Genomic DNA, 20,456 nt, shown 5'->3' with positions numbered 1-20,456 from the left:
ATCGCCTCTGCGGACACGGGGACCCGACCTGGGGACCCCAGCCCTCGGATAGCACCTCCCTGGGCCGAGTCCATGGGATCCCTGGGCCGGGAGGGGGCGCCCTTGGCTGGGTCTTCCCAGGCGTCTTCCGGGGGGGGGGTGTCCCCCACGCGAGGACCGCGCAGCCCGCCCGCGCCCGCCCGCAAAGTCCGGCCCGCCCGGGACTCCACTTGCTGCTCCAACGTCCCGGACGGGCGGGGGCGTGGCCTGGCGGCGGGCGGCCTCCAAACGCGATTGGTCCTCCGGCCCGTCATTCCCGAGCGCCCGCCCCCCGGGTATAAAAGCCCCCAGCCCGGGCCCGCGCAGGACGGTTTCGGAGCTGGCGGTCGAGCCCTGCGCGCCCCGCTGACCGCGGTGAGACGGGGGGCCCCAGCCGAGGTGGGCGGGCGCGGTCCGGCGAGTCCCGGGACGTCCCGCGGGGGGAAGGAGCAGAGAGAGCCTTCCTGGGGGCTCTGCCGGTCCCTGCGGCCTGGGGAGGGGTCTCCATCCAGCCTGGGCTCAGCTTTCCTGTCTCTTCCCCCGCGACCCCCTCAAGGAGCCCCGCCCCCCCCCCCGATTTCTGGAACAGAGTGAAACTTTCAAACTCTCCCAATTGCTGAGACTTTCGTTGGGTGGGGGGGGGCGCGCGAAAGAGCCCCCTAGAAGGGGCGGTATCTGGAGGGGGTAACCCCGCCCCCTCCCGCTAAAACACGTCCCCTCTAAGAAGTGTGCTTGCTTGTGCTTGCAAGTGTGCTTGCTTGTCCCGTCTGCACAGGAAGTCGGGCCTCCCTGGGTCCTCGGGGCGCCCCTACCCCCCAGCAGGGGGGCCGTCTTCCTGCCTAGCGGAGCCCCCTCCCCAGCTAATGGGTCCGCCCCGCGGGGCAGCTCCTCCCCCGCCCGAGGGTCAGGTCCCGCCGCTGGCCCCCGGCAGGTCGCGGCAGACCCCGCCCTCTTCCCCCGGGTGGGTGTGGCCAGCGGGTTGCTCCAGGCGGCCGGGAAGGGCCTGCCCCTTATCTGAGTCCTTGGGACCTCGGTCAGGATTGAGCTAGAACAGCCGGGCCTGGGACCTCGGTGTCTGGGAACTTCGGAGGTTGTATCTGAGCATGCCCTGGCTGCAGCTGGACGTCTACGTGACTGCCGGCCCCAGCTAGCCCGAGCCAGCTTCACACAGCTTGCGGACCCCCCACCCCCACCCAAGGACTTTAGTGGGGTGCTGACATCAGCCGAGGCCACCCTCGGTTCAGCCGCCCCAGGAGGGATCGATGGGCAGGGGCGATGGGAGAGTGCACCTCCAAGGAGGCCAGGCGAGCTCAGGCTCCAGGGAGGGTGAAAGGAATAACTAACTGGACCTTGATCATGAGAACCAGGGGCATGGATGTGCCTACTCGCTGCGCTTCCCAGTTTGGGGACCTTAGTAACAAGCAGAAGCTCATTCCTGGCAGGTTCACCCATGTGTGCAGCGGTTTTGTTTATTGAGCACCAGCTATGTGCCAGGCACCGAGCTCAGCGCCACACGCGTACACAGTCACTCACTCTGCCAATCTGTAGGGACTCTGAGCTAGGAACGGTGATCCCCGTTTTGCAGATGGGGCCGGCAAGGCTCTGAGAGGGGGTCCTGCTTTCCTCAAGCTCCCACTGCTGGTGAGTTGCCAAGCTGGGATTAGAACCCGCTTGGACGCTCCAGAACTGGTGCTCTCAAAACCTCAGTTTGCTGGGCTCTGCTTGGGGGACAGGGCAACCGGGTAGCCAGGAGGATGGGCCCCCTTCCTCTAGAAGGACATGTTCAGAATCAAGGTCAGGGGTTCACGGCAGGCTCCTCCCAGGGGAACCAGCCTTGAAGCCAGGTTCTACCTTTAGCTCCGTTTTACAGGTGAGAGGACTGAGGCCAGGAAAGAGGAGGCTCCTTGCTCAGCCCTGCACAGCATGGGCGGAGGTGGGACTCCTGCAGTCTAGGGTGATGATGGATTGATTACCCACCTCCTCTCCCTGGCCAGCCAAACGGAGCACACCTGTGGTGGCTCCCGTGGTACCTTTAGATGTGTGCATTAGCCTCACCTGGAGAGCCTCCCTGGCCCTGCCTTCCCTCTGGAGTCTGACATGATTGGTCTGTAATAGGGCCAGGCATGGTCTCCCCTACACAGTTTGTGGGGTGTTTTGTTTATAATGCTTACCCTTTTTTGGGGGGGGGTGGACTGGTAATGTTCTCTACCTGGCTCAAAAGTCCGAGGCCTGCCCAGCTACCGGGTCCTCCCTGAAAGGTGGCCCCTATTAACAGTTTCTGATGTCTAAAGACTGTGCAAACGACGCACACATGTTTCACACTATTTGTCCATGAGCATCCTCGTCCCATGAGTAGGTTTCTACTCTGCAGCCACTGCACTGGGCTGGCTCCTTGATTTCCCCAGGTCGTTAGCGGTACCTTGTTGCGGCCGACACAGGTACACACGCCTCCGCGCGCCCGGCAGTGCAGGTGTGGGACCACCATCCCCTCGAGGTTTCAAAGGGAAGGGGGCTCTTGAAAGCAGGGAGCCACGGCCAGATTGCGTCCTAGGTGTCTTCCCGAAGTATTGACAATTAGAGCCCTTGGAGTTGGCCGTCCGGGTGGGGCCCCGGAATCTGCTGCATCAGCAGCTCCTGAGACTGGGGCAACTCAGGGCCCCACCCGCCCGGCTGAATCAGCTCCCGCTCCAGGCCCCCAGATGCTTGTGAGTGACTGAGAGGCAGGGCTCTAAGGACCCGGGGAGGGGAACCTGGTCTTCCTCCTGGAGGGAGGGCCAGGGCCGGCTGGACCCCTACGAAGCCCATCTGTCCTCCACAGAGCCCGCTGCGGAGAAAAATGTCTACCGACGGGACAGAAGCCACCCCAGAAGCCACCGCCAGCACCCAGGTGACAGGCGAAGAACCAGTCCAGCAGGTGAGGGCGGGGCTGGGACCTGTGGGAGAACCGTGGCCGGGAGCTGCCAGCCGCACCTGGGGTCAAAAGATCTCTTTGTGGGTGAGGGAGAGCCGTCACCCGGACCCCGGACAGGTGGGGGCCGGGGCACAACTGCGAACCCCGGAGGCTTTGGGGAGATCAGGGGTATGCTCTGAACCTGTCTGCTTCCCCCACCGCTGCCCTGTCTGCAGGTGCTCATAGGGTCTCCCCAGGAGGTCAGCCCCTGTCTTATCTCCCCCTTCCCAGATTAGCTAACTCTACTGGTAGTTGATACATGAATATATTAGCATATCATTTACATGCCATAAAATTCACCCTTGGAGAAGGTGGTACTCAGTGGTTTTTAGGAACCTACCAAGTTATGCAGCCATCAGTACCCTACAGGGTTAGAACATCTTTTTTTTTTTTTTTTTTTTTTTTTTAAGATTTTAATCCATCCATTTGACAGAGAACACGCACGGGTGGGTACACACCAGCCGGGGGTAAGGGGCTGAGGGTGAGAGAGGAACAGGCTCCCCGCTGAGCAGGGAGCCCTATGTGAGACTCGATCCCAGGACCCTGGGATCATGACTTGAGCCGAAAGCAGATGCTTAACTGACTGAACCACTCAGGTGCCCCTAGAACATTCTCATCCCCCCCCTCCAAAGAGACCCCACCCCATTAGCAGCCCCTCCTCATTCCTCGTCCTCCCCAGCAACGGCTCATCTGCTGTCTCCGTGGATTTGCCTGTTCTGGACATTTCGTACTAACGGAGTCATACAACCTGAGACCCCCTGGTGTCTGGCTTCTCTCACTGTGTATCGTGTTTTTGGGGTTTACCCACCTTGTAGCAGGTGTCACTGCTCCATTCCTTTCTTAAAACTGTGGTAAAATAACACACAACACAAAAAATACCATTGCGACGTGTATGGTTCAGCATTAAGTATGCTCATGATGTACAACCACCACCAAGACCATCAAATTCCGGAAACTCTTCATCACCCCAGATGGGAACCCCACCCCCATTACCAGTTAGTCCCCTTCCCTTCTGCCCCCCAGCCCCTGGCACCCACTAATCTGCCTTCTTTATGAATTTACCTCTTCTGGACATTTCATATAAGTAGAAACATAATATCTTTGATATAAAAGTAGAACCTCATACATTAGGTCACTAATGTAAGGGAAATCCTACAGGATTTGTCTTTTTTGTGTCTAGCTTATGTCACTGAGCACAATGTCCACTCACGTTGAGGCAGGTGTCAGAATGTCCATTTTAAGTCCAGCTACCGTTCCCTTAGTTCCCTTACCTGGATGGACCACGCCCTGTTTATCCGTTCATCCGTCCACAGATACTTGGGTGGCTTCCACCTTTTGGCCACTGTGAACAATGCTGCTTTGAACCCGAGACTCCAAGGATCTCTTTGAGATCGTGTTTTCAATTCTTTTGTCTGTATACGCAGAAGTGGAATTGCGGGGTCCTAGGGTGCTTCTCTGTAATTCTTTCTAATTCACAGTTTCCCACAGTGGCTGTACCGTTTTATGTTCCCACCCACAAGGCCCAAGAGTTCCCCAATTTCTCCCCAATTTCTCCCATCTTCACTATCATTTGTTAGTTGCTTTGTTTTGGTGGTAACCGTCCTAACCAGTGTCAGGTTGTATCTCGTTGTTTTGGCATTTCCCTGGTGATCTGTGATGCCGAGTATCTTTCAAGTACCCAATGGCCATTTGGAGGCTAGGATTTTTTTTTTTTTTTAAGATTTTATTTATTTGGGAGGTAGGTGGAGAGAGCACAAGCAGGCAGGCAGAGGCAGAGGGCTTCCCGCTGAGCAGGAATGTGACATGGGACTCAATCCCGGGACCTTGGGATCATGATCTGAGCCAAAGGCAGGTGCTTAACCGACGGAGCCACCCAGGTGCCCCTGTTTAATTTCATTTTAATTTAGGTTTTGAGAGCCACGTGTGACTAGGGGCCATCACGGTGGAAGGCGTAGATATAGAACATTTCCATCATCACTGAAAGTCCCGTGGGGCAGTGCTGCATTAGAAGCCCCCCTCATCACAAATACACACTTGTACTGAGAAGCACACAAGCCTCTCTGCCCCCACCTGCTCCTGTGACCACCCCTGTTCAGGCCCTGGGGAGACCCTTCTCCCCACCTCTTGCTCTAGGACATGAAAGCAAAAGGTGGTCTACACACACATAATAGATTGTCTAGCTTTAGGAAGGAAGGGACCCCGACACCTGCCCCCACATGGATGGACCCTGAGGACACTGGTCTCAGGGAGGGAACCCAGACCCAGGACACCTCCTGCAGGACCCCACTCCCAGGAGGTTCCCAGAGGAGGCCCGTCCACAGAGACAGAGAGGAGCTGGTGGGAGCCAGGGGTGGGGCAGGGCTTCCCGGGGGCGGGGTCTCCATGTGGGGAGGTGGAAGGTTCTGGAGATGGATGGTAGGATGATTTGCACGACAGCATGAGTGTACTCGAAGCCACGTAGAGATGGTGAAGATGGTAAGTTTTATATGTATTTTACCAGAATTTTTAAAAAGATCTTTATTTATGAGAGACACAGAGGTAGAGGCACAGGCAGAGGGAGAAGCAGGCTCCATGCGGGGAGCCCAATGCGGGACTGATCCCAGGACCCCAGGATCACGCCCTGAGCCAAAGCCAGACTCTCAACTGCTGAGCCACCCAGGTGTCCCATTTTACCACAATTAAAAAAAAAAAAAAAAAAAAGCACCAGTGTGCTACCCCAGGGATGGACCCTGAGCCCACGATGCTCAGGGAGGGAACCAGACACAGGAGGCCCCACTGTGTGTGAGTCCACATGTGTGACACGTCCGGGATGGGATCATCCGCGCACAGGAACGGGGCTGGGGGAGGAGAGGATGGGGAGTGAAATCGCAATTGCGGAGCACCCCGGGGTCCCGGGCCCAGCCTGCTGAGCCGCCTGTCCCCGCAGCCCAGCGTGGTGGAGCGCGTGGCCAACATGCCCCTCATCAGCTCCACCTGCCACATGGTGTCGGCGGCCTACACCTCCACCAAGGAGAGCCACCCCCACGTCAAGACCGTGTGCGACGTGGCCGAGAAGGGCGTGAAGACCCTCACGGCGGCCGCTGTCAGTGGGGCCCAGCCCATCCTCTCCAAGCTGGAGCCACAGAGTAAGTGAGGCCCCGGGAGCCCCTACCCCTTGGGGCTTCTCCCTGTTCCCCCAAACCAGCCCTGTCCAGCCTTCCCGGCCCTGAGGGGAACGCACACGCGTGACTGACCCTTCCCGCCTTGTCCCCTGTCCTGCAGTCGCATCGGCCAGCGAATATGCCCACCGGGGGCTGGACAAGCTGGAGGGGAACCTGCCCATCCTGCAGCAGCACACGGAGAAGGTAACTGGCATCGGGCTTCAGGGGGACTGGGGGGGGCTCTGCCGGGAAGGGGGGCCTCCCTGGGTGTGGAGCCTCTGCCTCCGCCCCAGCTAGAATAGACGCACATGACCGCTCCCTCCCTGACCCCTCCTCAGTCTGGCCTCACCCCGGCCTTGAGTCTGCTCCCTGCTAGGCACCTGGGGGAGTGATCTGAACACCAGCCAGCTCTGTTCAGCACCCCCTTGTGTGTCTCACCTTGTCTGGGGCAACAGCCAAGGCCGTCCTCACGGCCCCGCAGCCTGCCAGCCCTTGGTACCCACCCGCTCCGTCCCATGCCAGCCCCCCGACCAGCCCCTGTGGTCTCCATTCGGTAATGTCCGTACCTGTGGGTCCCAGACACAGTGATAGGAACAGATTGCCTGCCCTCGTGGAACTTTTGTAAGGGAGGCCGGGGGACGCAAATCCAGTGAACCCTTCGTCGCGTTCCTACCACAGGCCCTTTGCATGTGCGCTTCTGTCTTCATGAACCAGACCTTCAGGTCTCTGTTCTGATCCCACCTCTTCAGAAGCCTTCCTCCCCCTCTGCTCCCTCTGAGAGAAGGGCCTCCTCGCTCAGCTCTGTCTCCGATGCCCATGTTCTCTCTCTGCACCATCCAGCACAGAAACCACCAGCTGTATGTGGCTTACGGAGCCCTTAGACTGTGGCTGGTGTCACTGAGGAACTCAGTTACTCATTTTATTTTTTAAAATTTTTAATTTTATTTATTTATTTATTTAAAAGATTACTTATTCATTTATGATAGACATAGAGAGGCAGAGACACAGGAGGAGGGAGAAGCAGGCTCCATGCCGGGAGCCCAACGTGGGACTCAATCCTGGGACTCCAGGATTGCACCCTGGGCCAAAGGCAGGCGCTAAACCGCTGAGCCTCCCAGGGATCCCCTAATTTTTATTTTTTATTTTTATTTTTTATTTTTTTTTTAATTTTTATTTTTTAAATATATGTATTTATTCACAAGAGACACAGAGAGAGGCAGAAACACAGGCAGAGGGAAAAGCAGGCTCCCTGCAGGGAGCCCAATGTGGGACTCAATCCTGGGAACCTGGGATCATGACCTGAGCCAAAGGCAGATGCCCAACCACTGAGCCATCCAGGTGCCCCTCGGTTACCAATTTGAAACATAAATAGCCTCACGTGGCCGGCGGCCAGCCTTGCTCTAGCACACCACGACACAGTCACATAGTACAATGAGCTCATTTAAGCCTGTGACTCAATGGTTCTAGTATATTCATGTTGTGTAACCACCACCACCCCTTTTAGAACATTTCGTTACCCCAGAAGGAACCCCACATCCCTTAGCTATTAATCTCCTTCTTGCCAAACGCTCCTGGCAACCACTCATCTACTTCCCATCCGTGGACAAGCCCGTCCTGGACATGTCACCCATGTGGACTCACATCCCGTGGGGCCTCCTGTGTCTGGTTCCCTTCCCGAGGGTCATGGGCTCGGGGTCTGGCCCCGGGGTGGTGCGTGTGGGTGCCTCGCTCCTGCTCACGGCCAAGGGACGTGCCCACGCATCGGGGACACACTGTGGCTGTTCATCTGTTGGTGGGCATTTAGCTTGTTTCCACTTCTTGGCTGTTATAATACTGCTGTGGACATTTGTGTACCAGATACATTAGTTTGTTGTTTGTTTGCTTTTTTACAACATAAAATTTGTCATCTTTAACCATTTTGAGCACACAGCTCAGGGCACGAAGCACTCTCACCCCGCCGTGCACCTCCACCATCTGTCTCCAGAACCTTCCATTTCCCCACACAGAGGCCCTGTCCCCAGGAAGCACTGACCTCCACCCCCCTCCCCACCCCTGGCTCCCACCACCTCCTCTCTGTCTCTGTGGACGGGCCTCCTCTGGGGACCTCCTGGGAGTGGGGTCCTGCGGGAGGTGTCCTTCTGGGCCTGGGTCCCCTCCCTGAGCCCGGTGTCCTCAGGGTCTGTCTGCATGGGGGCAGGTGTCAGGACCCCTTCCTTCCTGAGGCTGGACAATATCCCAGTGTGAGGATGGACCGTATTTCTGCTTGCATCTGTCAGTGGTTGCTTCACCTCTTGGGGTCTGTGAATCATGCTGCCCTGAGTGTGTGTCCCTGTTGTATTAGCTTGTGAGGCCATCTGAAGGGCTCTTAGCTGCCTACTTGTCTTCCCAAGGGGGTGAGGGCACAGACTACTTTCTTGCCCTGTCTAGTGCCCATCGTACAGCCTGGCACATAGTAGATGCCCAGGCTCCACTTAGGCCTTGTGGGACAGATGGCCACACTCAGGTGCGCCTCTTCATGTCCGGGCTTGCCTCACCAGAACCCGGTGATCCCTGGGGTGGGGGCAGGAGGGCAGGCCCAGGGCTGCTCCAGTTAGTTCCCTCCCACTCTGCCCTGAGGCCCCCTTACTGTTGGGCACCTGCTGCCGGGCCGCAGTCCCCGAGGTAGGGCCCACCCCGTGCCGGTGGAACTCCCCGCGGCTAGGGATCACTGTGTCACTGGCAAAGGCCACTAGCAGGCGGGGCGTTGAAGGTAGAAGCTGCCCGGTTCACAGGACGATGGAGGAGCCCCGTCCTTGGGCCCGGGGCTGACCTGCTGGTGCCACCTGGGGCCAACATTCCTTCTGTTTATAGAAGGGATGAGCTCGGGGTGACATTCTGCAAGGTCATCCAGCAGAGCTGCTCCCAGCTCAGAGGCGCTAGCGCTCTCCAGACTCCAGGCCCCGGAATGTCACTCCACACACGCACACCCCAGGCTCGCCCCAGGAAGAGGCAGCGTGTCCCCATTCTATGAACCGCGGTATGGTCACAGCTGGGCCAGTGTGAGCTAGGTGACAGCCCTGGGGGGGGGGGCATTTCTTCATGTCCCCAAAGGAGCTAACTCCCACGGACACCAGCGGTCTAGATGTTCAGAGTTAGAAGGGTCGGGACGAGGCTGGTTTTTGACTTTCCGGAGAGCTCTGTGCATAGAGATCTGCTCAGAGGCTGAGCCTCAAGAAGAACAGGTGTCGGCCCATGAATGCCCAACATGTGCTGGCGCTGCCTCTCTTCTGGGATCCCGCGACAAAACTGTCCCAAGGGTCACCACTCCCGGCCCTGCATCGTCTGTGCCAAATACAGTCACCGGGGCGTGGACACGCGCGCTCCTTACGGCATCGGTGGCCGCGTCTACAGGGGGCAGAGTGAAGTGGCTGAGACCCGGGGACACTGGCCTGCAAAGCTAAACTATTTACCACGCGGCCCTCTGGCAGAGAAGGCTACCGACCCCGTAGCTGTCCCACTAACCCGGGTTAAAGGTGCTTGAGTCAAAGTCCCAGGTTAAAAAATCCAGGCTCTGGACAAGCTGCCTGCCTCCTGGACTCAGTTTCTCCCGTGTGGAAAGGATATGCTCCCTCCTCTTGGGGGTTTGGAGGGCGGGAGCCCATCTGAGAGCTGAGAACCTGACGTACCTGACTCGTTGTTAGTTTTGATGCTTTAATACAAGCTTCATGAATAAACCCACAACTGCTGGGATGTTTTGGGCGCGACCCCCCGTTTGCCGTGGGGAGGTTAAGGCGGGAACCGTGTTCCGTCGTGAGTTCATGGAGATGGTGTCTGGACACCTGGGTGCATCCTTCATGTTGCCCTAGTTTTGCTCCGGGCGCCTCTAGGTCAGGGTCTCCCCTCTTGGCACCCCTGACATTAGGGCTGGGCGTTCCCGAGGGGAGGAGAGGCCCCGGCCCCCAACCCACTGCATGTCAGGAGCACCCCCCCTGGCGTGACACCCACGTGTGTCCCCAGACAGTGCCCAGCATCCCCTGGGGATGGGGTCACCTGAGGTGAGAACCACTGTTCTAAGCCATCGTAGCCGTCCGCTCGGGGCCGCTGTAACCAAGTGCCACAGCGGGGATGGCCTAGCCCAGAACTTACTATCTCAGTTCCTCCCCGGGGCGCCTCTCCACTTGTAGACGCTGTCCTCACATGGCCTCCCCTCTGTGTCCTAATATCTTCCTTAAAGACCTTCTCTCCGAATAGTCTCATTCTGAGGTCCCGGGGGTCCGGGTTCAGCACCCTGTGGCCCCTGACGCTGTAGATAAAGAAATGGAAGCACAGAGAGGTACAGTGAGTTGCCTGAGGCCACACAGCCAGGACATAACAAACCAGGATTCAAGCCAGGCTCCAGGGCGCAAGGTCTCCACCGCCAGACTCAACGTTGACCCTCCGGGGTGACCCAGGAGCTGGAATGCCTCCCTGGAGGTTGGGGTGCAGGGGTGGGGGGTCCCCAGGTACGAGGGGAGGACAAAGATGCCGATGCTGGGCTGTGTTGTAGGTGCTGGCCGATACCAAGGAGCTCGTCTCGTCCAAGGTGTCGGGGGCCCGAGAAGCCGTGTCCAGCACGGTGTCCAGCGCCAAGGACACAGTCGCCAGTCGAGTGACGGAGGCAGTTGATGTGACACGGGGCGCCGTGCAGACTGGCGTGGACGCAACCAAGTCCGTGGTGACCAGCGGCGTCCAGTCGGTCATGGGCTCCCGCGTGGGCCAGATGGTGCTGAGCGGGGTGGACGCGGTGCTGGGCAAGTCGGAGGAGTGGGTGGATAACCACCTGCCCATGACGGACGCTGAGCTGGGTGAGTGCAGCCGTTGGGCCCGGACACCCCCTCCACCGCCGGCCCAGACCTCCCACCCCTCTCCGCCACCTAGAGCTGTCACTCAGAGCCATCTCGCCCCTGCCACCCTGTCAGCGCCCACCTGGCCTCCCTGAAGCAGCCACTAGAGGGCCCCTGTGACCACCAAGTCAGGTTCTGTCCTCTGCCTACAGCTCTTGGGGGCTCCCAGCTCCCTCAGGGAGAACTCCAAGCCCTTCCCCGTGGGCCCCCCGCGTACTTCTCCATCTCCCCTTGTTCATCCTGCTCCAGCCGCACTGACTCCTTGCTGATCCTCAGCCATGCTCCCACCCCAGGGCCTTTGCACCAGCCGTTCCCTCTCCCAGGACCATTCTTCCCCTAGACATCCAGAAGGCTCGCTCCTTTCTGCTGCCAGCTCTGTGCTCACATGCCACCTCCCCAGTGAAGCCTCTGAGTTTGCAACCTCCCTCGTCCATGCTGCATCCTGACACCTGCCCCCCAAAGTCTTGTCTGTCATCAACCCCCACCCCCCGGTGCACAGTTGTCCATCGGATGTGCCTTGAGCACCTGCCGTGCGCCAGTCTTCCAAGTGCTGGGGGTACATTGGTGCACAGAAGCCTGCACTCGCGGAGCTCACGGGATAAGGAGATGAGCCTAAAGGAGAGAATTCGAGGGGGTGGGGATTGACTAGATGTTTCTGAGGAGGTGACGTGACGGTGAATGGAGCGAGCCAGCCAGCTGCGCGGATCAGCGCAGAGAAGTGTCAATAACCAAGGTCCTGGGGCAGGGTTTGGCTGGTGGGTTAGAGGAAGGCCAGGCAGAGTGGGCGAGGAGGGAGATGCGAACAAGGGGAGGGTTGGGATGGGAGACCCGGCAGGTTCTGCGGGGTTTAGGGGGACCCAGGGGAGGACTTGGACTTAGCCCGGGGAGGTGGGAGCCCTGGAGGGCAGGCGGGCAGGGGAAGGTGGGAGCTGACTCGGGTGCTCACGGCGCCCTCTGGGGGCCACTGCGGGGAGGACAGGTGATGGGGGGATGCGGGAGGCAGGGGGGGTCCTGAGCATCGCCCGGGCCTGGCCCCTCCGTGCCGCAGGCACAGATGGCCCCAGACACCGTCCAGTGTCCCCTGGGGGTTGGGGGCAGACCCCCTCCGGGGTGAGACACCCTGCTTCCGTTCTGGGACTTCACGCACAGGGAATCGTGTGCCGCCTCCATTGTCTGGGATCGGGATTGCAAAACGTGTCTGTCCTAAGCATCGCTCCTTCCTCCGTCAGCTCGGAGAACATTCTCTGTTGCAGCTTGTGGAAGAAGAGGGCACCCGGCTAAGTTTCTCCCTTGACTGGCTCGCGGGCTGGCTCATCTTCCACGGTCAGCAGTGGGTTTTTACGTTCTAGGTGTGAATGTGGAGGTTTACACGCCACAGGCCAGTCCCACGTGCTGACTTTTATTGGGGTTGCCTTTGTCCCGTTACTTCTGGCTGTTTGGAGGCACCTTTGCCTTGGCTCTGAGTCTTCGTGATCCTCCCTGGAACCCGCGTGGAAAGTGGGGGGGGGGGCAGTCCTTTGCTTCCCGGACAAACTCGATGTTTCGGGCGGGCTGGCGATCGCAGGCCCTGAGGCATGTGGCTTGAGCCCAGTGTGTCACTTGTGCTTTGAGCGTCCAAAACCCAACCGTGAACCTCTTGAAGGTGGGGAGCCTCCGGCCCGTGGTGGGTGCTGAAGCTGGGTCCAATCGGCTGTGGGTCTTGGCCCCTGAAGGCAGCGGGACAAGCAGCATCTGCGGGGAAAGGGGTCTTGAGCTCGACCGGGGTGGGGGCCTAATAACAAAGCCGCTTGCATTTCCAAGGGCAGAGCCCCTGGTCCCCGGAGGGCCATGGAGAAGCCCTGGGCCGTGGGCAGGGCAGGTTCACGGTGTCACTCATTTGGGTTCATCTCTGCAGACTCACCTTGGGTAGGAAAATGGGGAAAATCTCTTCTTCTCGAAGTGCAGTCTTATTTTCTCTGCCTTTAAGTGTCCCACGTGTGTGTGTGTGTAGTTTTTTTTTTTTTTCTTTCCATTTTTTCCAAAGAATTTATTTGGCAGAGAGAGAGAACATAGGCAGGGGGAGCAGCAGAGGGAGAGAGAGAAACAGACTCCCCGCTGGGCAGGGAGCCCAACATGGGGCTGGATCCCAGGACCCTGGGATCATGACCTGAGCCAAAGGCAGATGCTCAACCATTAAGCCACCCAGGCGTCCCTGTAGTTTGATGTTTATTCATTTTAAATATCGTTGTGAAATGACTCTTCCATGACACCTTCCTCCCTAGCTGACTATATGACGCTACCCCCACGCCACATCTGGCTCCATACCTGCATTTGTAAATAAGTTTTATTGGCACACAGCCATGCCCATTTGCACGCATGTTGCTTTTGCACAGACAACTGCAGGCCAAAGGCGCAGTATGACCGCCAGCAAGTACAGAAACATTGGCTGTCTGGCTCCATACAGGAAAAGTCTATCAACCCTTGGATTAGAGTATGTTTTTCCAGATTTTTTAGTGTTTTTTTTTTTTTTAATTTTTATTTATTTATGATAGTCAAAGAGAGAGAGAGAGAGGCAGAGACACAGGCAGAGGGAGAAGCAGGCTCCATGCACCGGGAGCCCGATGTGGGATTCGATCCCGGGTCTCCAGGATCGCGCCCTGGGCCAAAGGCAGGCGCCAAACCGCTGCGCCACCCAGGGATCCCGATTTTTTAGTGTTTACAGAGACCACTGAAATCCCCTGATTGGAGGCTTACCTTGGTTGAGCAGCAGGTCAAGGACTAAACGCTCATTTGCGTGCCTTTTTGAGTACAAGCTGGCCCACCTTTCACAATTCAGGCAGCTGTGATGGGGCGGGGGGGGTGGGTCATACGGAAGGGGAAACTGAGGCTCGCCGGCAGAATCACATTTGTGTAGAGCAGGGAATGGCAAACATCTTCCTAACCAGTTGGTAAATATTTCTGGCTTTTGGGGGTCAGTGCCTGTTGCCACTAGTTACACTGTCAACACAGAAGCAACACAGCAGGAGATAAGCAGAGGAACGGGTGTGACCCTGTGCCAATAAAATTTTATTTATAAAGACAGGGGGCATTGGGCCTGGGGGCCAAAGTTCGCAAGTGCCTGCTAGAGGGGATTACCAAGCCGGTGAGTTAGCAGCTCATCAGGACGGGCCGTTTCCATCCTGCCGTCTTCTAACGTCAAGGGCTCTCTCTGGACTAGATATTCCCGACGTTGCCTTACGCGCTGTCAAGACGGTTCTCATGTGGCTCAGACTTGTCCCCCCGTCAGGTGTCCTGGTTCAGAACATGGTGACAGACCGCCTGGCTTCAAATCCTGACTTGCCACTGCCTAGCTGCGTGGCCTCGGGCAAGTCACTTCACCTGCGAGCCCCTGTTTTCTCGTCTGTAAAAACGGAGCTAACGGTGCCTCCCTCGCGGAGTTGTTGGGATTTGATGACTGCGCAGGAAGCACCTAGAACTTTGTAAGAGAGTAGCCGTGGAGGTGCTGGGCACTGGTACAGGATCCCCCAGCATTTTTTTCTTTCCTGCAAAGGAGCAAAGAGTGAACACTTTCGTCTCCACCAGCCAGGGGGCCACAAACCCCGTCACTGTAGTCTGAGGGCAGCCATCCACGTAGCTCACCCACGCACTGGGGGGTGTGGAGGCCTGGTGCAAAGCTGCACGCAGGGGGGCGTGAGCCACGGTTTGCACACCCTCACGCTAGCCCTCTTAATCCCGGGACGTTGGGTTCCCATCATGCCCATTTTGCAGATGGGGAAAGCGAGGCAGGGGAGCCCGCCCTCCGCGCCAGGGCCTTCCAGCTTGTGAGCGGCTACCCCCGGGACGGGGACCCGGGCAGCACGCAAGGCCAGGGCCCCTCACGGCGCCTCCCCTGCCTTCCTCCCCGCAGCCCGCCTCGCCACGTCCCTGGAGGGCTTCGACATGGCCTCGGTGCAGCAGCAGCGGCAGGAGCAGAGTTACTTCGTGCGCCTGGGCTCGCTGTCGGAGCGGCTGCGCCAGCGGGCCTTCGCCCACTCGCTGGGCAAACTGCAGCTGACGCGCCAGCGGGCGCAGGAGTCCCTGGGCCAGCTGGCGCAGGCGCTCAGCCTGGTGAGGCTCCGCGGGGCCCGGCCCCCCTCCCCACCCCCCATGGCTCCTCTCTCCCGTGGTCCTGGGTGGCTTGTGGGGGAGGGGAGGCGCTGCCTTAATGGGCCCCTGGGACCAGCTCGCCTCAATGACCAGAGCAGCCTGCCAGGCCCAGGGGAGGGGTCCAAGGTCAAGGTGTCCGCAGGGCTGGGCCTCTCTTGGACGTGCAGACGGCCGTGTCCTCTGCCCGCGTGTCCTTTCCTAGGGACGCCAGTCACCACAGGAGCAGGCCACCGCAATGACCTCATTGCGACTTGATGGTGTCTTTAGAGACCCGATATGCAAGCACAGGCACGCTGTGGGGTCCGAGGGGGTCAGGCCTCCAGCATATGATCGGGCGGGGGGGGGGGACATAATTCAGCCCACTCCAGGCTGCCCGGCGGAGGCTCTCCTGGGGGGACCTCCGGGCGGCGGGAGCCCGACCTGCGAAGCCCGAGCAGGTGTTTGATGGTGGTTTCGTTGAAAGTCTCACGGAGGCATAATTCAGGTACAACAACAAGTCCCCCTTTTTTAAGCGTACGGTTAGAGGAGTTTTACAAACACAAATGGACAGGTCACCACCACCGCAGTCACAGTCAAGACGGGGAACGTTTCCATCACCCCAGCGGGGCCCACCTGCCTGTCTGCAAGCACATCCTGCCCTCCCCGCCGCGGTGGCCTTTCTGTCTCTCCTCCAAAGAGCTTAATTCCTCTTACCTTCCTCTTTGCTTTGCTCCATCCGCGAAGTGCTCCCTCTTTTCTCTTTCTCTTTTTAAATTTTTAATTGTGGGAAAATACATCATGAAATTCACCATCATAAGTAACCATTTTTAACTGCACAGCTCAGGGCACGAAGCACCTACCCTCACGAGCCATCTCCAGAACCTTCCATCTCCCCACACGGAGACCCCGTCCCCAGGAAGCACTGACACCCCCCCCCCCGCCTCCCTCCCCACCCCCGGTTCCCACCACCCCCTCTCTGTCTCTTTGGACAGGCCTCCTCTGGGGACATCCTGGGAGTGGGGTCCTGCAGGAGGCGTCCTTCTGGGTCTGGGTCCCCTCCCTGAGCCCGGCGTCCTCAGGGTCCGTCCACATGGTGGCAGGTGGCAGGGTCCCTTCCTTTTTATGCCTGGATGACATTCCACTGGAGCACTTTTTACGACCCAGCTTGAGTTCCATCTGCTTCCGTCCCGTTGGCCAAAGCCAGCCCTGTGGACAGGCCCAGTTGCAAGAGTGAGACAAAATGCGAGGAGCTGCCGAGAATTGTGGCCACTTCCTTTTCGAGTAGCACAGGGCACACGCACCTGTTGGTGATGAAGCCGTAGCCATGGAAAGGCTGTGTGAGAACAGCGTCCCTCCTGGCTTCCTCCCCTTCGCGGACCATCTCATCTGGGACAAATGGAGGACTTTGGGGGCCTCTCCTGGGATGGGTGCCGGGCTCTGCCGACCTTGGTCAGATGCTGGAGGCAGCCTCTCTCCTCCTGTGTCTCTCACTCTCTCTCTCTTTTACTCCTTAACTCCGCTCCAGATGGAAACCGTCAAGCAGGGAGTTGATCAGAAGCTGGTGGAGGGTCAGGAGAAACTACACCAGATGTGGCTCAACTGGAACCAGAAGCGGCTCCAGGGCACGGAGCAGACCCTGGCCAAACCAGAGGTACCAGCTTGGGGGGACACGCGGGGTGCTTGGGGCCCTGACATGCCTCTCCATGCCTCTCTGCCCGATGGACCTACCTGCCCGGTATACTTTCCCCAGCCTCTCCTTCTCTTAACTGCCTTCCGACACAGCAGCACCTCCTCCAGGAAGCCCGCCATGATATCCTCTCTTGGGTGTGGGTGTTGCCTCTAGACTGTGGGACACTTAATCGTGCTGCCTCCCAGCCTGCTCAAATTCTAAGCCACATCTCATCCACCTTTTCCCCCATCCCAGCGTCATGGAGGCCTTCATACTTCCCTGCCTGGCTCCTGGGGACGACTCCTCCCTAGCATCCTCTGGTCCCTCCTATCTGTCCCAGGCACTGGCCTCCTGCTCTGCTCTGAGTTTGCACCACCTGTACCTTCACTCACGGAGGCCTTCCTTGAATCAGCACCTTCCGTGGCTCTCACGCCCCATCATGAACGCCCCTCGGCCTCAGGGCTGACCTAGCGCTCACTACAGCTTCTCCGCTTCACCTCTCTGGGCCTTCGCTTCCCCGTCTGCAAATGGGATGTAGGGCCTCCTGCAGGGCTCTTGGGGTGAAGCAAACCAAACCCACACACCGTGTTCCCAGCAGCAGGACTCACAATTGCCAGAACATGGAGATGGTCCAGGTGTCCCTTGGTGGATGAACGGATCCACACAACAGGTTCACATCCACACACGGGCACATCCCTCGGCCCTGCAAACAGGGAACCAGGCACAGGAGGCCCCTCAGCATGTGAGTCCATGTGTGTGACATGGCCAGGAAGGGGAGGGGGCTCGTGGGGTCCGGGAGAGGGGGTCAGGGCTGACTGCTTAATGGGAATGAGGTTTCTTTGGGGGACGATGGAATGTTCTGGAGACAGAGGTGGTGGTGCACAACCTTGCAAATATACTAAAAACTCTGGAATTGCACACTTAAAAGGGTGAACTTCCCGGCCCGTGTCCTACACACATACATAGAAATGAGTAGCTTTGTAAAACACACGGTGAGTGCTGCAAAAGTGAAGTTATGGAGACGTCCCCGATATCCCTAAACGCAAAACTATTAGCATTCAGACCCAAACCACCTAAAACCGTCTCCCTTGCTCCTACTGCTCCGCGTGGCACCCAGAAGATGCAGATGTCGACTGTGCTCGGCACCTCCCTGCCAGGCTCGAGTCCAGGCTGCTCGCTGTTGCAGGGTCAGGGCAAAGTCCCACCACCAGCCTGCTCTCTCCCCCTAGTCGGGGAGGGAGGGTAAGGTCCCTATTTGCACATCCACCCTGTGGTCTCCCCCACCATTTACAGCTTCTGCCTGGAAAGTTCTTCCAAGCCTCTTTAAAAAACAAAAAAAAATTTAAAGCTGTGTGGAGATAGAAAATTCAGTATCTTACACCTAAAAAAAAAAAAAGTTTTATTTTTTTTAAAGATTTTCTTATTCATGAGAGACAGAGAGAGAGAGAGAGAGAGGCAGAGACACAGGCAGAGGGAGAAGCAGCCTCCCTGCAGGGAGCCCAGTGCAGGACTCGATCCCGGGTCTCCAGGATCACGCCCTGAGGTGAATGCAGGCGCTAAACTGCTGAGCCACCCGGGGATCCCAAAAAAAGTTTTATTGAGATAAAATTTGCATAGTATGCAATTCAGTGGTTTTTAGTGTATTCACAGGTTTGTGAGGAGATCACAGGATCCTCTGAGAACATTCCCACCGACCCAGCAGATCTTGTCCCCATCAGTAGTCACTCCCCCTCCTCTCTGGCCCCACGAGCCCCCTCCCCGTCCGTGGACGAGCCCGTCCTGGACGTGTCACACACATGGACTCACACCCCGTGGGGCCTCCTGTGTCTGATCCCCTCCCCGAGCGTCGTGGGCTCGGGGTCTCTCCCCGGGGCAGCACGTGGGGGCGCTTCACCCCCGTTCAAGGCTGAGAGACGTGCCCGGCGTGGGTGGGTGGGCCGTGTTTGTTTATCCACTTACCAGCTGATGGACGTTGGGTTTGTCTCCCGTGGACACCACCTTGGGAACCAGCCTCGTACAGGCGTGCGTTTCCATTTCTCTGGGGTGGATCCCTACAAGGGGAGGTGCTGGCCATATGGAAACCCTGTAGATGAGCGTTTTGAGGGACCACCAGCAACATACAAGGGTCCCACTTCATTCCCCATTGTCGTCAGCACTCGTCACTCCCTCCTAGATCCTGCTCGCCCCAGCGCATGTGGAGTGGCACCTCATTGTGGGTCTGCGCCCCGTGTCCCTGGTGGCGGGTGCTTATTGACCATCTGCTTGTCCCCTCTGGAAAAATTTCTCTGCCTCTTTTTTACTCTGGTACATACGCCACACGGCTCAAAGCTCAAAACAGCCGGTGTCCCAAACCACCACCATGCTGGACGGACTCTCGTGGGGAAAGGTTTCCTGGAAGGTCGTGTCCGGCTGCCCTGGGAGCACACGGTCCTGATGGTGCCCCCCCTTCCCAGCAGGTGGAGACCCAGACGCTCACCATGTTCCGGGACATTGCCCAGCAGCTGCAGAGCACCTACGCCTCGCTGGGGTCCAGCATCCAGGGGCTGCCCACCCACGTGAAGGACCAGCTGCAGCAGGCTCGCCACCAGGTGGAGGGCCTCCAAGCCACCTTTTCCGGCATCCATTCCTTCCAGGACCTGTCCAGCACCGTCCTGATGCAGAGCCGGGAGCAGGTGGCCAAGGCCCGAGAGGCCCTCGACCACATGGTTGAGTACGTGGCCCAGAACACACCCATTACGTGGCTGGTGGGCCCCTTCGCCCCGGGAGTCGTTGAGAAAGCCCCAGAAGAGAAGAAATAAGACAGCCAGGAGGAGGCTGGAGGGGAGGGACCTACCCTCTCCCTGAGGGGCGGCCCGAGCACCAGACCCCTCGCCTCACTTGGAACATGTGTCCCTAACCTTCCCACCCCACCCCGCTCCGCCCGGCCCATCTTAGCTGCCCCCTCGGGGAGCTGCAAACTGACCTGTCCATCCCCTCCTCTGCGCTCAGAGGAAGCGTATCCTGAGCATCACCTCCTCAGTCAAGACAGGGAGGGTTCTAGGAAAAGTTTTCTAGGAGGCCCTCAGTGCCCTCAATTTCTCTTTTTCTTAAACCCAGGGATACATATCCCATCTCTTTTTCTTTATCAAGGGCCCTGGATATCAGCCTTTAGCTGATGGACTTGGATTTCTCCCGGGGAGGGGGTGGAGGGAGCGCCACCCAGGCCCATCCGAGAGCAGAGGGGCTCAGCCTGCCTGGCCTCCCGTACCTGCCGAGCTTCCGCATTGCCTTAATAAACTTCACCTGCAGCTAAGTACAGGCCGTGCGGGTGTATATATGTGCGTGTGTGCACTCCCAGGAGCCGAGCGATACTGGGGTCTCCGTGTGGCCTCTGGGGCCCCGTCCCTGCTCTGCTCACAGGAGGGGACGCGGAGTGGGGCTCAGAGTTCTCCGATGGGAGAAGAGCAGGGCCCTTCACGTCCCCCACCCTGGGTCTTGCCCTCTGGGCCATGTCCTAGGATCCCGCAGAAGCAGAAGGCCTGCGCTTTCCCCACACCTTCCTGGGTGTTGGGGGCTGGGGGGGCGGTGTGGCAAACTGCCCCCTGAAAGATGTCCACGTCCTGATCTCCGGGACGTGAGAATGCGTTCCCTCATGTGGCAAAAGGAGCTGTGCAGATGGGGTTCAGTGAGGGAGGTGGGGGTGGGTCCTCGCTGCTCCGGTGGGCCCTGCCACC

General features: G+C 58.5%; 1 protein-coding gene across 2 annotated transcripts; it reads left to right on the top strand.

The window, feature by feature from the left end:
* The first annotated feature begins 328 nt into the window (after positions 1 to 328).
* PLIN3 (perilipin 3) lies at positions 329 to 20,035 on the top strand. 2 transcript variants are annotated; one of them, XM_041763975.1, is made up of 8 exons: positions 329 to 393; positions 2,837 to 2,932; positions 5,895 to 6,093; positions 6,230 to 6,312; positions 10,634 to 10,931; positions 14,857 to 15,056; positions 16,600 to 16,725; positions 19,200 to 20,035. In XM_041763975.1, the coding sequence occupies exons 2-8, from the start codon at positions 2,855 to 2,857 to the stop codon at positions 19,539 to 19,541; spliced, it is 1,326 nt and encodes a 441-aa protein (XP_041619909.1). In that variant the 5' UTR covers positions 329 to 393; positions 2,837 to 2,854; the 3' UTR covers positions 19,542 to 20,035. The 2 variants fall into 2 exon arrangements, with proteins under 2 accessions (XP_041619909.1, XP_041619908.1); XM_041763974.1 differs by having other exon boundaries at positions 19,197 to 20,035.
* Positions 20,036 to 20,456: the final 421 nt, after the last annotated feature.

This window comes from Vulpes lagopus, chromosome 7 (assembly GCF_018345385.1).
Source record: "Vulpes lagopus strain Blue_001 chromosome 7, ASM1834538v1, whole genome shotgun sequence".
Taxonomy (NCBI): domain Eukaryota; kingdom Metazoa; phylum Chordata; class Mammalia; order Carnivora; family Canidae; genus Vulpes; species Vulpes lagopus.
This window is presented reverse-complemented; position numbering and strand designations above follow the sequence as displayed.